At 40.7% G+C, this 15,657-nt stretch overlaps 1 protein-coding gene across 1 annotated transcript; it reads left to right on the top strand.

Annotated features, from left to right (window-relative positions):
* The first annotated feature begins 4,408 nt into the window (after positions 1-4,408).
* On the top strand, positions 4,409-12,586 carry LOC149307263 (E3 ubiquitin-protein ligase TRIM69-like). Its single transcript, XM_089538763.1, has 6 exons — positions 4,409-4,555; positions 6,116-6,211; positions 6,892-7,125; positions 8,850-8,872; positions 10,297-10,421; positions 11,569-12,586. The coding sequence occupies exons 1-6, from the start codon at positions 4,496-4,498 to the stop codon at positions 12,111-12,113; spliced, it is 1,083 nt and encodes a 360-aa protein (XP_089394889.1). The 5' UTR covers positions 4,409-4,495; the 3' UTR covers positions 12,114-12,586.
* Positions 12,587-15,657: the final 3,071 nt, after the last annotated feature.

The following is a 15,657-nucleotide window of genomic DNA, read 5'->3' as shown; positions in this document are numbered from 1 at the left end:
CTTCCCTCCTCTTTGGCGGGCAAGAGAAGGGAGAACGCCGACAACTGTCGCCGTTCTCTCGACGCCCACGGACGAAGGGGGGGACAAAAGGCCGAACGCCGGGAAAGAGCCCGCCGAGGAGGAGGGGAAATAGAACGGGAATAAACATGGAGGGAGTCAGGGGCGGAGAGGGAAAATGGCGCCCGGTCTCTCTCATCGCCTCACGCGCCTCAGAGTCCCTTCAGGCCTCTCTGAGGGGAAGTAATGGCGGCCTTGTTTCCCTCACAATCTGGTTCTTCCCTAAATAGGAATCTTTTATTTGGGGGAGAAGCATTTTTGGGGTTCAGAGTGACATCTTTGACCCCCTCCCCAAAAAAAAAACTGAGGTGAAGGCGTCCATTTTTGTTCTAACATGCCCTCCCCATTTCATACTTTATTTTTTGGGGACACTTTATCAGATGGGAGTCGAAGCCTATTATTATTATTATTATTATTATTATTATTATTTGCACCTATTTATTGCATTTGTATCCCACTCTTTCAGACACAGTGACCCTTCAGGGATGGGAGTCGAAGCCTATGTTATTATTATTATATATTGCACTTATTTGTTGCTTTGATATTCCAAAATGGACTCCATCTTGTTTTGTGGCTTCATGTCACTCCCAATTTATGGCGACTTCATCATGGCAGCTTTGCCCTGAGGCTGAGAGACTGTGACTCTCCCAAAATCTCACGGCCAAAGGAGAGGGAATAACCCTAACCCAAAAACTCAAATCTTGAAATAAGCCCCCATCCTTTTAAGCAGCCATCTTTCTTTCCCTCCATAACAGAGGCATAAATCCTACGTTGTTGGGGGTCCCTTCAATTGTGAACTTAAGATCATTGTTATTCCCCCCCCCCAGTTATTAGGGGTCACTCATATTTTTCCTGGGCCATTTTGGGGGAGTCACACTCTCTCAGCCTCAAAGGAAGGCAAGGGCAACCCCCTTGGGACAAACCCTGCCAAGAAAACCCCATTAATAGGCCTCTCCCCCATTACCTGCAGTCCATCTCCAGTATCCCCATCCCCAATGGACACTGGCATTTCTATTTCATAAAATTTTAAGTTAATTAATTAATTAATTAATTAATTATCTTGACAATGGAACTTGGAGATCTTTATTACCATTCAAGGTATTTGTTGCCATTCAAGGCAGCTGAGGAGTTATAGGGCTAGCTTTTCTTAGCCCCCCTCCCCAAAAAAGGCAGGCACACATCCATCTCAAGGGACCCCAGAGAAGTTGCGCTTAATGCCAAGAAGAGTTGCTGCACCCCATGGATTGCGCCATCGCAAAGAAGGACCCCAAAAGCATCTCCAACCCTCAGGTCAGTCTGGAGAAGCTTTTTCCTTTTTGGACTACAACTTCCAGCATGCAGTGATGGTGGTGTCCCATGGGTCTGAGGGGTCTTAGTGAATTCACTTATTCTGGGACAAAAGTCTAGGTCCATCACACTATTTCTGGCCAAGAGGTAAAAACTCAAATACACTGACTTCTTTTGGGAATTTTCTCAGAGAAGAAGACCAGAGGTACATGCAGCCATTTTGCAAAGCCACCAGGGTCAACAGAACAGTGCATGTGGTGTGTGCAAAGCAGTCTTCCTTAGCCTGGTGCCCCCCTTCCCAGCTGTGCTGGGCTACAATCCCCACAATCCTCCAGCTGGGCCCAGGCGACTATGGGGGGCTGCAATGCAAAACATACCCAAAGGGCACCAGCGGAGGGAAGGTTGCTGCGAGGCATCACAAACCAATGCCACTATTATCGACAGGCGCTGTGTGTGTTTCAACCCGCAAGGGAGGAGTGGCATCTGGCCACTCTTGTTTTCCTCTCCATATAACCCTGGCATCATCAGCATTGTAAACAGAAGCACTGTTGTCAAAGAATCGATTCGGTAATAAAAAAAGAGAGAGTGAGGGGACAATTGTCTTCCAGAAAATGAATGCCAGGCCCAGCACTTGGCGTTTTTCTGGGCGCGAGGCCAGCTGCTAATCATTATAGGCCTCTGCTAATTTTGAGCTCTGCAAATAAACCAAGCGGCACCAGAGGCAGCCGGCATCAAGTTCTTTCCTAGAGTGTCTTACTGAACCCCGCTGTGTACTTTTGCTAACCTTTTGCCATCTGCAGAGGCTGCTGGAGCTTGGTCAGGCAACCCTAGAACAAACACCGGGGTGTGATTTCTGAAAAAAGGGGGCCGGAACATTAGTTTTGGCTCACCTCCCATGTGGAAAGCCAGCAAAACAACTCTGGAACAGAGGATGCAGGTGACAGTTCGCTAACCTTCCTGCACAAACCTTTGTATGGCATCATGTGCAATGCCTACCGCCTACCATGGGTCTACCCAGAAGGCATGCTCTTTGCATTAGCCAGAGCAAAGACCCAGGGAGGAAGGCGCAAGGGGGGCATGAAATCAGGTGTGGTGGAAGGATAGAAAGAGCAATAACAAAGTGACTGAGTCCAGTCAGAAATCAGAAAGGTGCAGTAAATCCAAAGAGGAAAGGATCCCAAATATTCTTATGTTGGGAGTGGAGGTCACATAAACCTTACCATAGCCAATAGTGAGATGTGACATAAATTCCAATCTCATGATGGAGGGCCATGTGTTCCCAAAGGTGAATTAATGCTCGATAATCCCATTTTTAATCTTCCCTGCCTGAAACCAGAAAGAAAAAGAGATATTAAAGAACCAGCATGGTGTAGCGGTTTGAGCGTCAAGACTATGATTGGAGACCAGAGTTTGAATCCTTGCTTGGTCATGGAACCCACTGGGTGACCTTGGCCAAGTCACACTCTCTCAGCCTCACAGAGGATGGCAATGGCAAGCACCCTCTGAATGAAATTTGCCAAGAAATTCCAGCAATAGGTTCACCTTTGGGTTTCTACAAGTCAGAAACTACTTGAAGGCACACAACAACAACAACAGCAACTAGAGATTATTAAGGGCCTAGGCAGATTACTAGTTTTTTAATAGATTAATTATAATCCGGTGTGTTTAATCTTGTTTTGGGGGGGAGTTGGGGATGTGATGTATGTTACCATGTATTGTATATCGAATTGGTTTTATTGTAAGATGCTTTGTTTGTTATTAACAGAAAAGTGGAATCGAAATAAATAAATAATTAATAATAATAATAATAATAATAATAATAGTTCAGGGAACCAAGGTGGTTAAAAGGCATTGATAGTGCTGGTTTTAAGCCATGCAATAGTGGGTCCTTGGTATCTGCTGCAGTTTAGTTCCAGGAGAACCCCCTGGATAAAAAATAATTTATTTATTTGTATAGTTATTTATTTGTTTGTTTAATTTATATGCCAAAAAAGGGACCCAAGGTAGCTCACAAGATAAAAACACATAAAAAGCAACTTTAAAACAATAAAATAACCTAGTTAAAACAGTATACAATTAAGATTAAAAACATACCCAAAGTAAAAAAAACACCATACCAGTAATCTAAAATCGGTGGATGCTCAGGTGCCAATAGATACAATGGCACAGTAGAATGGTATCCCTTATATAAAATTACAAAATGAAGACTTGCTTTTTGGAATTTATACATTTTAAAAATATTTTCAAATTGTGGATGCTTGAATCCGTGGATAAAAAAAAATCTGTGGCTATCGAGGGCTGATTGTAAATATGTGAAAAGAATTGCTGGAAGGAAAATTGGAAATTAAAAAGAAGTAGCAAGCTCAAAAACCAACGGACAGCTTTTTAAAAATAAAACCAATACTTTACATACTATTGAATGACAGTTTTCTGTGAGCTGGGTGGAATCAAGCCTGAATGGTACCCAGCAAAGGGCGACCCGTACAACACAGTTGAAAAACAGAAAGATAGCATTTGAACCTACAATACACCCAAACTCAGTATTCTGTGGGAATACCCCACTGATCCAGCTGAAGGAGGGAATGCCCTTGGCGTGAAACAGTTCTGATGAGATTATGTCCAACCTTATCACCTTACACATGCATTTTAAACCTAAAATTAGTGCTATGCTTGAAGAGTTGAGTATCTTCTCATGTGGAAAATATTTCTGGTTGTATTGTATAAAAGAAGCCACAAGGAATATAACCCTGAAATGAAAGAATGAAATGAGACTTGACTGGTTCAGGCATGTTCAGATCTCACTCCAAGAGCTTGGTAGTTGAGAGAAAGCAAATAATTTCACAGAAGCCCAGATAGAACCTTCTAGGAAACAGTTGGCAAGTGGCAGTTATCAGTCAGGACGCTAAAGCTGCCCAATGGAGCAGACTGGCAGACTACATGGGGAAAAAAGGGCGTATTCTGCCCAGAATGCCATGCAAATGTTCCTGAGCAAAAGTTCATATCAAACACTGCCCTGGAGAAAATGGCGGATAAGATTAAGACCTTTCATGTCGGTTGCCTGCAACAGAAATGCATTGAACATAGTGAGCCACTAACCCTGTATTGGAAGCCACACGAAAAACTAGCCTGCTTCACATGCCGAGAAGCTCAGATGCCGAAAGATCAAAGCACACAGTTTCTTCTCATCCCAGATGCTGTACAGATCTATACGGTAACGGTCATGCAAACACCAGATCAAAAAATGAAGGGAATGATTAAATGATAGAGAGAAAGTCGCACCTTAAACAAATCCTCATGTCTTCAGTTTACATCAGTAAGACTAGCACATTCTGGAAGTTGTGTGGTTGGTTGAACTGCAGTTTAATGGTTGAGAGAAAGTCTCTCATACAAACAGTTACAAAACACCTTTGTGTATATCAACTAGATTTCCCACTTGAATGACATTTCATATTAATCAGAAGCTCTAAATGTATAGTGTGATAGAGGACTTATGTCTAATCTGTACTGTAGAAACAGTGCAGTTTGACACCACTTTAACTGCCATTGCTGGATGCTATGAAATTCTAGGATTTGTAGTTTTGTGAGATATTTAGACTTTTCTGTCAGAGTGCTCTGGTGCTACAACAAACAACAATATCCAGAATTCTATAGCATGGAACCATGGCAGTTAAAGCGGTGTCAAACTGCATTATTTCTGAAGTGCAGATTAGATCTTAGTCATACTGAAAGGAAACCTACTGAACTCAGTGGGACTTGAAATTAGTCATATCCATCAAAGTTCCATCTATTTTTAAGAAGTACTTATGGGTACTAATTTCCAGCTAGGCTTTTATCATGATTGTAGTTAGCACTTTGAAATTATTCTGTATTTAATCCATAATGGGTTTTCTGAGGCAAGAAAAAAGTCAGAAGGAACTTTGGAAAAATAAGGGAGAGTGGAGGATTCCATTATATAAAGCCCCTGCAAAATTCAATGCATGAAATGGCATGATGCTGTAACAAAAGCCTGAAACCCCTTTCATTGTTGTTAACAGTCCTCAAGTCAATTTAGACTCATGGCAATCCTGTGGGTGAGACATCTCCGACCCCCGGCCTCCACTGCTCTGCTTAGGTCTTGTAGATTCAGGCCCATGTCCTCCCAAACTGAGTCTAGCCATCTGGCATGTGGTCTTCCTCTCTTTCTACTACCTTCAACCCTTCCTAACATTTTTTGTATTTTCTAATGTGTCATGCTTTCTTATTATGTGGCCAAAGTATGACATCCTCAATTTGGTCATTTTGGCTTCCAGGGCACGTTTGGGCTTGATCTATACTAGAACCCATTTGAAACCTCTTATTTCTAGATTTAATCCATATTGGATAGCGTCCGTTATGTTACTCATGTTGATGAGCAATACAACTCTCCCTCTATAGCTATCGGATTATATCTCTGCAGTAGTGACACTGTCATGCCAGGGGGAAGGCATCAACACACGTGTGTGTGTGTGTGTGTGTTCATGCATGTATATGCACACATGTATTTCCAGAGCTGGATATGCACCCAAGGCCCAACACTTTAGTATACCAGGTCAGAGAAGGGCAATTTAGAATATAGCTCTGTCTATCCATGTATGCATAGTTCTTGTAAAGAACGTGGAATTCAGTAACCCCTGAATTTTCTTATGAGGCAAATCAAGCAATTGTTTATGTGGGCAAGTGTGGTCTTTTGCCTGCATAACAAGTTACCCAGCAGAGCCAGAGAGTAACATTGTTTGTGACTATTTACCCACAGGAAAAGCTGCTCATGTTGAGAATTCAACTCAGATCCATCTTGATGAAGCTAGAGGTGTTGAAGAATGCCCAGGAAGAAAAGATTAGTAATCATAAAGTGGGTAGCATTAATTCAGCAGAGCCCTGCTTGAATATTTTTCTGTTACTATTTGGATGGGGCAGGGTGTGGTTGGTATTTTTTGAACAAAAGAACAATTTGGGTACAACAAACCAAAGGAAGTTAAAAAACCAACTCACATTGAAAACAGCACAAAGGCATGTTTGTGCAGTACGTATGGTGCTTCCTGAACTCTAATGACCACTCCAGTATGTACACATCAAAGAGACTATGGATTTTATTGACTATATTGGTAAACCTACTGCCAGGTTTTGTATCCTTTTGTGTGCCTGCATGTAGATCCTCTAACTGGGGTAGATATAAGGTGTGTGTGGGGGGGGGGGGGGGGGCTGGCCTTACTTTTAAAACTTTCTAGAGGTCTTAAGTATAGAGTACTGACACCATGTGCATCAATAGTGCAAGTTATTTCTTTGCAATCAAGAAATGTTAAGATTATGGAATCTGAAATTCAACCAATGTGGAGGTGCAATGGTTGAGAATGACTGATCTAAAATAATGTGTTCCCCCCCACCAGAAATCTTGCTGTTTTGATCATTAAGAATCAACTATTCTTAATGATGAAACAGCAGATCAACTATTGTAAAGCATAACGTAAAACTACAGTAGTATCAGTTGTCAGACTGCTATTTACTTTTTCTAATCATTTTACTTATTTCCAGGAGAACAAATTACAACTTCAGTATCATATCTCCTTGGAATTCCTAAAACTGCACCAGTTTCTTCACAGCAAGGAAAAAATGTTAATAAATCAGTTAAAAGATGAGAGTGAAATCCTCCTTCAAGAAATGGAGGCGAATCTCAATAAACTCCAAGATCGAACCCAGAATGCTAAGGATACTCTGGTCTGCATTCAGGCTCGGCTGTATCAGCAGAATTCTGCTGGCTTCTTGAAAGTAAGGATTCCAGATAGAGCATTGCTTTGGGTATTGTTGCTGAACTAATAGAGCCCTTATTTCTATGGCAGAGCCCTAAGAGGCCTACCCTATGTCTTACAAGTTAATGCTGTTTAGGAGTATATATGAGAATATATTCGTATTCTTTAATTTTACTCAATTTTTATTTCTTTCATTTTCCTGGAGCAGCTACGGAGCACCTGGGAAGTGCATAAGGAGACCTAAGGGCTCCTTGGAGTACAGGTTGGGAACCCCTGATCTCAGGGCATTGCAAACCCTGAGATTAACAACTTCCTTATGGGTACTAGGAAACACCTCTCAGGAAAAGGGGAACTAAAGGATAACTGGCATTCCAGTAGATAGACATAGTGATATCATTTCAGCACAGTCAACTTTATTAAATCTGCTCCTAGTCTAGAAATGTATTCAACTGAAAGGACTTGAGAAAACAAAGAATAATTACAGAATTCAATAATAAATACAGGTAGCCTAGAAGAAGAAAATACTCTTGTAGTACCTTTAAATTTTTAGTCAGATGGTGCCACATTAATCCTTTTTTTTCTTACTGAAACAGGCTTACACAACTACTTTTTTTAAAGATAACACATCAAAGTTGATTTAATTATAATACATATTTGTGTTACAACTAAACAATGGTGTCACTAGAGTTGGTATCACTCCAGTGTAATAACTCATGTTGTCCCAGGCAGGCAGCCACCCCATAGCTCCGATGAATGAGAGCTGCTGGCAAAGGGAGGAAGCCAGTCTTGGTAGTCTCCTGCTTGCCTCCTTTTTCCTATATTCCCACATTTTAAAAGTCTAGAAATGTACCTTTTAACATGAAAATTGACAAAGTGGAGAAGAGCCAACAGGGACGTAGCCAGGATTTTGGGAAGGGGGGGTTCCAGACTAAGTGCCACCATTATAATGGGGCTTAGGTGCAGCAGCGCGGCAGCACACACCATTCATTTTATCTAACAGAAGGGGGGGGGGGTCCAGACCAAGAATCTCATCAAAGGAGCCAAGACCCACAGGACCAGACTATAGTCCTGACCACACCAAGAACAATACAGTAACTTTAATAGTCTTGGAAACTGTGTTGACTGGTGGCTTCCATAGTGAATCTGCTGCAGATTTTACTCCAGAGTCCAGACCTTAATGGAGTTATGCAAAATGCTGACTGTTTACATCCCAAATAGTCTCAGCGCCTTGAATAACTCCATTAATATTCAAACTAAAACCAGGAGCAGATTAATGGAGCCACTGATATGGAAGCCACTAGCAGTAGTTGCTTGCAGAGCTGTGGTGGTAAAGACAGCTTCTCAGGTCTTTATGAATACAACATGGAGGCCACTCTGTGACAGAATCAAATACCTTGCTCTAGAAAGGCATATCTATCTAAATGACATTGTATGTGCAATACACTGACGGTCCCTGAGTTGCTCACATTCTGAAAGTGTGTCCTATAAAGGCAGCTGTCATAATAATGATGGACTATGACTCTGGAGAGCAGTGTTTGATTCCCAACGCGGCCATGAAACCCACTGGGTGGCCTTGGGCAAATTACACTCTCTCAACCTCAGAGGATGGCAATGGCAACCCCTCTATCAAGAAACTGTCAAGAAACCCCCATCATAGGTTCACATTAGGGTTGCTATAAGCTAGAAAGGCACACAACAACAACAATATAGTAACCCCCTTTTTTTCTTCCTTTTCTCTGACAGGGAATAAAAGCTTTTATAGAAAGGTAAGGAGAAGTCAATAAAAAGGTATTCTCAAACTGTTTCAGCAGGCACGTTTTAATGCAACATGAGCCCTATTCAGTAATCAGCGCATGAAGGGGATAGTGTGAACAATATATGCACAACAGCCCCATCACATAGAAGTTGCTGATTACATCTCCCTGCTACTATATGTTCTGTACCAACTTGAACAGGCCTACTACAGTGGGCCCTTGCTATCTGCTGGAGTTTTTTTTTTGTTTTGTTTTGTTTTGTTTTAAATATTCTCAGTCCATGGATGGTTGAATCTGTGGATGCAAAATCTGTGGATACAGAGAGGCAATTGTACAGGATTATAGAGGGACTCACTTAGGGCTGTCTCTGCAGTCTTAGAAAGTCAATTGAACAGGGTTCTTGTGCAGTATTTGTGTATGCCCATTACATCTTATGCCAAAGACTGCCCTTTATCTTGAGCCAATTTTGGAAAATTAGTTTTATGACAAATAAATATAATGACAACTGACACCATCCATAACTGAGATGATCCAGATCCAAGAGCACTATCCTACCACTCCAATATTTTCCATTCCAATTTCTGTTTCAATCCTCACAGGTACAAGCACTTACATAAAAGCTTATGATTGGTGTATGTACCTAAAAGTAATCTCATGCATTTTTACAGATTAGTAGGACTAATTCAGGCAGAATGGTAAACCAGCATTTAATGTCATGGGAACAAACAATTTTGAGTACTCCCCCTTCTCTCCTTTCTAAATATGCAGCAGAGATGGATAGTGGAAACAACTGATTTCTGGTATGAACTAACCAGTTTGTTAAATCTAAGCCAGGAGCTGGGAACTAATAACAACAGAACAAAGATCCTCTTTTTGTTATGAACCTTGAACAGGACTACTTCTGGATAGTTTATTTTCTATAAAAGTTTTTTCTTTTTAAGAGTGAGAAATGAGAAGGTAAACTGTAGATTAGTAGAAGGTAGACTGTAGATTAGTAACATCAAATGAAGATTCTGTCATGTAAAGGAAAGGAAATGTTCCTAAACAGGATCTATATGAACATGAATCGGACAGAAACTAAACAGCGATCTAAGTCTAGGTAGATCTCTGAGTGGCTCATATTAAATCAGCAAAATGATTATTCCTGTTGTAAATTACACTGTTTAAATGAAGAAAATGTGGAATGACCATTGATTTGTACATGGAAGAACACAGAACACCATTCAGTGATGATACTCAAAACATATTCCAGAACTCGGAATTCTTTGTACCAGATTCTGGTTGGTGGACTTAGGGGTTCTAGTGAAAAAATAAAACAGATCTAACAAGCACATCATCTACTCAGCATTGCTATTTATGAAGCATTATAACAATTGTAACTTTTCCAGGTACCATCTCTTTTTGCTAACTGAAGTGTGAATTAATGATTTGTGCAGGATGGAACTGAAAACTGAAAATTCATCTCTTGGTGAACTGGTGACTGCTACTCTGAGTGCAGGGGTATTCAAGGGCCCCATGCATTATTCTGTGTGGAAGGAAATGAAATCCATTCTTTGTCCAGGTAAAGCTGTGGTCTAGTTTAGGTTACCCATCTTTAAATCAAAGTTAAGTGGATAAAAGGTAGGCTCTAAGAAAGATCAGCGAAAGTCATCTTCTGCTGCTTCTTTCTCCTTAATCAAATGAAACTACCTGCCCATTTGTTTCAGAAAAGCAAATGCCTTTTGAAGTTACTGGGGAAAATGTTTAAATGGAGTGGGAAGTGGTTGTTGATTAAACTAAAGGAAAACTGTAGGCACAAAAATCAGAATACAAACTAGCAATACATAATTTCAGACTTCAAAATATTAAATCATTGTTAAACCTTAAAGAAAGAAATCTCTCATTTGGTGTCAATAGGGCAGATAGACATTTTTGCAGGAAAATGCATGGACAAAATGCTAGAAATGATATTGTGTGTATTCATCTGGGTAGAGAATGCATCTGGTTCCATAACAGTTTCATTACATAATTGCATAATGATGCAATTACAGCTTTCAGGGTGTAAACACTACTGTAGACAGTAGCATTACTACTGTTGAAGCTGTTAGAACCTTTGCCTAATTTTCAAGGAAATTCAGGCAGTAACTTTAAATTCACCCACTTTAAAACAATTATTTATTACATTTGAACCCATTTTTCTTCTGTGATGGAACTAACAACAATCTGTATGCACTTCCAGATGGTTTCCCTTCTATGCAGACACTTTCTATTGTCAGACATGCTTATCTTCAGTAAGGTTGTTGAATCATGTGGTTCTGACTCTGTGACAATAGTTAGAAGTGAAAGACTCCCATTTCAGACACAAATGAAAACTAGACTGTCCGTTGAATCTTGATTGTGTGTTCCTGCCTGGCAGGGGTTTGGATCGGATTGCCCTTGAGGTCTCTTCCATCTCTATGGACTTTATCACACAGGGAAAATCGGGGATTTCAACAGCGATTATCCTGTGGAAATAGCGCAATTGCGACTAACATTTTCACATGATGTCGTGATTAAAGTGCCATTATCCCAGGAATAAACAGGCAATAAATAGCAATAAATCATCCCCGTGTGATTGAGTCCTATGATTCTGTGATTATTCTGTTATTATAGCATGGCCTTGTCTATTGTGTGATCATCACTTTTAAAAGCTGCTATGTACAATCATTCTGTTCTTCCATCTTAACCAGACATATCCTGCATGACTCTGGACCCCAAAACAGCACATCCAAACTTGGTTCTCTCTGAAGAGCTAACCTATGTGTATCATAGTGACATAAAGAAGACACTTCAAGACACTCCAGAGAGATTTGATTGTAGTGTTTCTGTCCTGGGCTCAGAAGGATTCACCTCTGGGAAGCACTACTGGGAAGTGGAGGTACAAAAGAAGACTAAATGGACACTGGGAGTTGTAAGAGAGAGCATTAAACGTAAAGGGAACTACCCACTGTCACCCAAAGAGGGTCACTGGCTCATAAAGCTAAGGAATAAGGATGAGTTCACGGCTGTAGATATACAGCCAAAATGTCTGAGCCTGGACAGCCTTCCCTGTAGAATTGGGATATTTTTGGATTATGAAGGTGGTCAGGTGTCCTTTTATGATACTAACCAAACGTCTCACATCTACACTTTCACAGACACTTTCACAGAGAAACTGTACCCCTATTTTTGTCCATGCTTGAATGATGCTGGAAAAAACAGCGAACCACTGAGAATTGTTGGTTATAGTATGTAGACAAATGGTAACAATAAAGTCCATATGGAAAAACAGATCTCTTATGGTCTATGAATTACTACACACAGGCAGCTTTTAGGATCCAGTGCTACAGTTCCAGTGCCAATGAAAGGGGATAGTTGGTGACTTTGGACACCTCTTAGGACCCTACTTCAGCTTTACCACTGGTGCAAAACCACCCATTGGAATTCCTGCACTGATTGTTATCCTTAACCTTCCAGTAGTACAGCTGTGCAGATTTTAATACAGAATTTTAGTTCTGTCATGTCTGAAAAGGTGTCAGGATCCCACAGCCTGTGGCACCACAATTTAGATCCATAGACTCTGTGTGCTGATAATTCCTAGTCATAGAGTCAAACAGGAAAGAGGTTCACTTCAGGGGAGCTGTCTGTAGTTAATGTATCTACAGTCCATTCTTTAAACAACAGCAAAAATTAAAACTAAGGAAATAATTAAAACCTTTGCACATTCATTTTGCAAAGCAAATTTTGATCCTTGTTAAAATTGTCCAAATATACATTTATTATAAAAAATTTAACTTATAACATGGATGATTTGCATTTTTGGACTACAGCCCCCAGAATTCACAGAAAACATGGGAATGCTGGTTAGGAATTTCTTGGAGTTGTAGTCCAACAAAGTGATTTTACAGACTCTGAATTCAGCAATAGGGGCAAAGTTTAGTGGAAATTTCAACTTATTCAAAACAGAAGCAAAAATGAAAAGATGTAAAGACTCTTAAGAGCTCTGGATTTTGGAAAGTAATAACTGAGCAAATAACTAACCTCAAACAAAGATTTAAGTGGATTCTTTTGTATTGGTTTGATTAAATCTAATAAAAGAGCAACTAAATTCTGCAGTGTGCTGGTTGATTCTTGAATACATATAAAAATATATTTATGAAGGGCAAATGTTTATGCCTATAGATATTCTTCTCTGAGTTGTTCAGGTTTTATGCCCAGTAAAATATTTACTGAGACTGATATACAGGAACTACTGTCAACTGAAAGTGAAGCTCTAATTTTATCATTGCCTCATATTATTAGATATTTTCAAGCAGACTTTGGTGTTGAATTAACACAGGCAAAATAATGTGTCCTTACCTCGATATCAGTCCTATTGGAATGCATTACATTCCTCTCATTTCAGCCTAAAATGCGCCTTTTTGATGCCCGAGGGCTTACCTTTACATGTCCTTTTGAGTAGGGTGATTCAGATGTTGTGGTTTTAGCAGGACTATGCAACTAATCTCACTCACACATTCTGGTTTTGTTGTTCACTCTATTTTTTATCAGAACCGTATCTGTGAACATCTCTGTGAGTTCTGTTGCTCACACGTGTCAGCACTGCAAATAAAGATGGAGTCAGTGATGTAGATGTATTTGAAACACATTCAAGGCATGCAGAGTTTTATCCCAGTTTATCCTGGGTGTATTGCATCAGTTATTCACCCATGTGACAATGCAAATCATTTAGGAAAACTCAGAAAACCCCTAAAGACCAATTATCCTAGGTTAAGTGGTTTTTTTGACAGTCCCCCTCCAAATGTACTCAGGTGCATTCGAAATGCATGTGAACAACATAGATTCAACCCACATTTTACTGGTATTATTTTCGCTGTCAGAATAACACCCCTGTCTCAGGGACAAGCACTATAAAACACTTTCCTGGGAGTAAGCATTATCAAATTCAGTAGAATTTCCTTTAAGTAGGCCTGAATAAGATTGTACCATATGCTGACAATCCAACACTTTCCTAGGAATTAAGTTTTTAAAATGACTGATTAAATTAGAGGGGGCACAGGCAACACTTGTAGCAACATTAGAAGGAACTTCTTGACAGGGAGACCCCAAAAGTCTCAATCAAAGCATTCCCAACAGATGGCCATCCAGCCTCAGTTTAAAAGCCTCCAAAGAAGGAGATGCTCCACTGTTGACAGTGTTGCTTTGATTGAGAGTTCCTGCATGGCAGGGGGTTGGAATGGATGGTCCATGGGGGGGGGGTCTCTTCCAACTCTAGGATTCTATTATTCTAAGTAACCATACAGGTATGCATCTAATGCACTGGGAGTGCAGGTGGGCAGTCAGAACAAGGGGAAATGAAAAAATATTATTTGAGTATGCAACTACAATGGGACCTCAGTATCCACAGAGGATTTGTTCTGGACCTCCCTGCAAATACCAACATCTATAGATGCTCAAGTCCCGTTGTCCCCAATGGTGGCATGTGCATATGGCCGTGCCACCATTAGGGACAGCCTCTGTTGTCCCCATTGGTGGTGTGTGCAAGTGGCTGTGGCCGCCATTATGGACAATGTAACTTTAGTTAAGCCTCCACTGTCCCCAGTGGTGGCACATGCATGCAGCCACACCGCCACTGGTTACAATGGGGGCTGTCCCTAATGGCGGCGCCATTATGTAATGCAAAAGACTTTCAGAAGACGGTGTGCCGATCCCGTAATTAACCCGTCTGAAAAGTGCAATTGATTGCTACTATGCAAAAGACTTTCAGAAGACATCGTGCCAATCCCATCATTAACCCATCTGAAAAGAGCAATTGATGCCGATTGCGCAAAAGACGTTCAGAAGACGTTGCGCCGATCCCGTCATTAACTCTCATTAAAGCGTCACTGGCTGGCATTTTGCATTAATGGATGTTTGCGTTACTGCAACGCTGCTTTAATGGTGGGCTCAGTGCTACGATTTGAAAGCCTTTCACGCTATCACAGTCACGGATGGGTTAACGACGGGAAAAGGACAGGGGAACGATCCCATCCCTATCCTGTCTTTGTGTGATAGTGTCCTTTGTGTGATAATATCCACGGGTCATATAAAAATTCATAATAATTTTGGCCCCAAAACCTTACCTCGACTTATACATGAGGTCGAGTATAGACGGTATTTTGCTATATGGCCAACATGGCTACCTCTGAATATGTTTCATAGTTGAAAGGCGTGTGTCTATGTGTGTGTGTGAGAGAGAGAGAGAGAGAAAGAAAGAGATGGTCAAAAATGCAAAAATGGCACAATGCTAGAGATCAATAGAATCCTTGTTTTCCATTCCAAAATTGTTTTGATTTCACTGTATCAAAAGAAAAGGCAGGAAAGTGAAGGCCTCTAAGAAGGCCTACTTCTCAGGTCAAGATGTTCAATGGCGGCGTTGCCTGGTTCTCCCAAAGTGTCAGTGAAGAACTCTGCAGATTTTGGGGTGAGGGAAATAAGCCCTGACTGAAGGAGGAAAAGAAATCAGTGTGAGGGAAAAAGCAAGGGCAAAAAGGAAAAGCCAAAACTAGTCTTTCCCCGAGAGAAATGTGTTGATGTTAATGGAGTGGGGCAACGAGACAATTACGTTTCTAACTTCTGAAGAGACAACAGAATGAACTTATTTTCCTTCCTTCCTTCCTTCCTTCCTTCCTTCCTTCCTTCCTTCCTGTCATATTTGTAATACTTTATTTCTTAACTTTCAAACACTTTTCTAAGGTAGACTTATGGGGAAGATATGATTGTTCTGGAGTGACCATTCCTGTATAAACAGAAGAGCATAA

Source organism: Sceloporus occidentalis, unplaced genomic scaffold (genome assembly GCF_023333645.1).
Source record: "Sceloporus occidentalis isolate IW3139 unplaced genomic scaffold, rSceOcc1.0.p SCAF_9, whole genome shotgun sequence".
In the NCBI taxonomy this organism is placed as follows: Eukaryota; Metazoa; Chordata; class Lepidosauria; order Squamata; family Phrynosomatidae; genus Sceloporus; species Sceloporus occidentalis.
The sequence above is the reverse complement of the archived record's forward strand: the minus strand, read 5'-3'. Positions and strand labels throughout refer to the sequence as shown.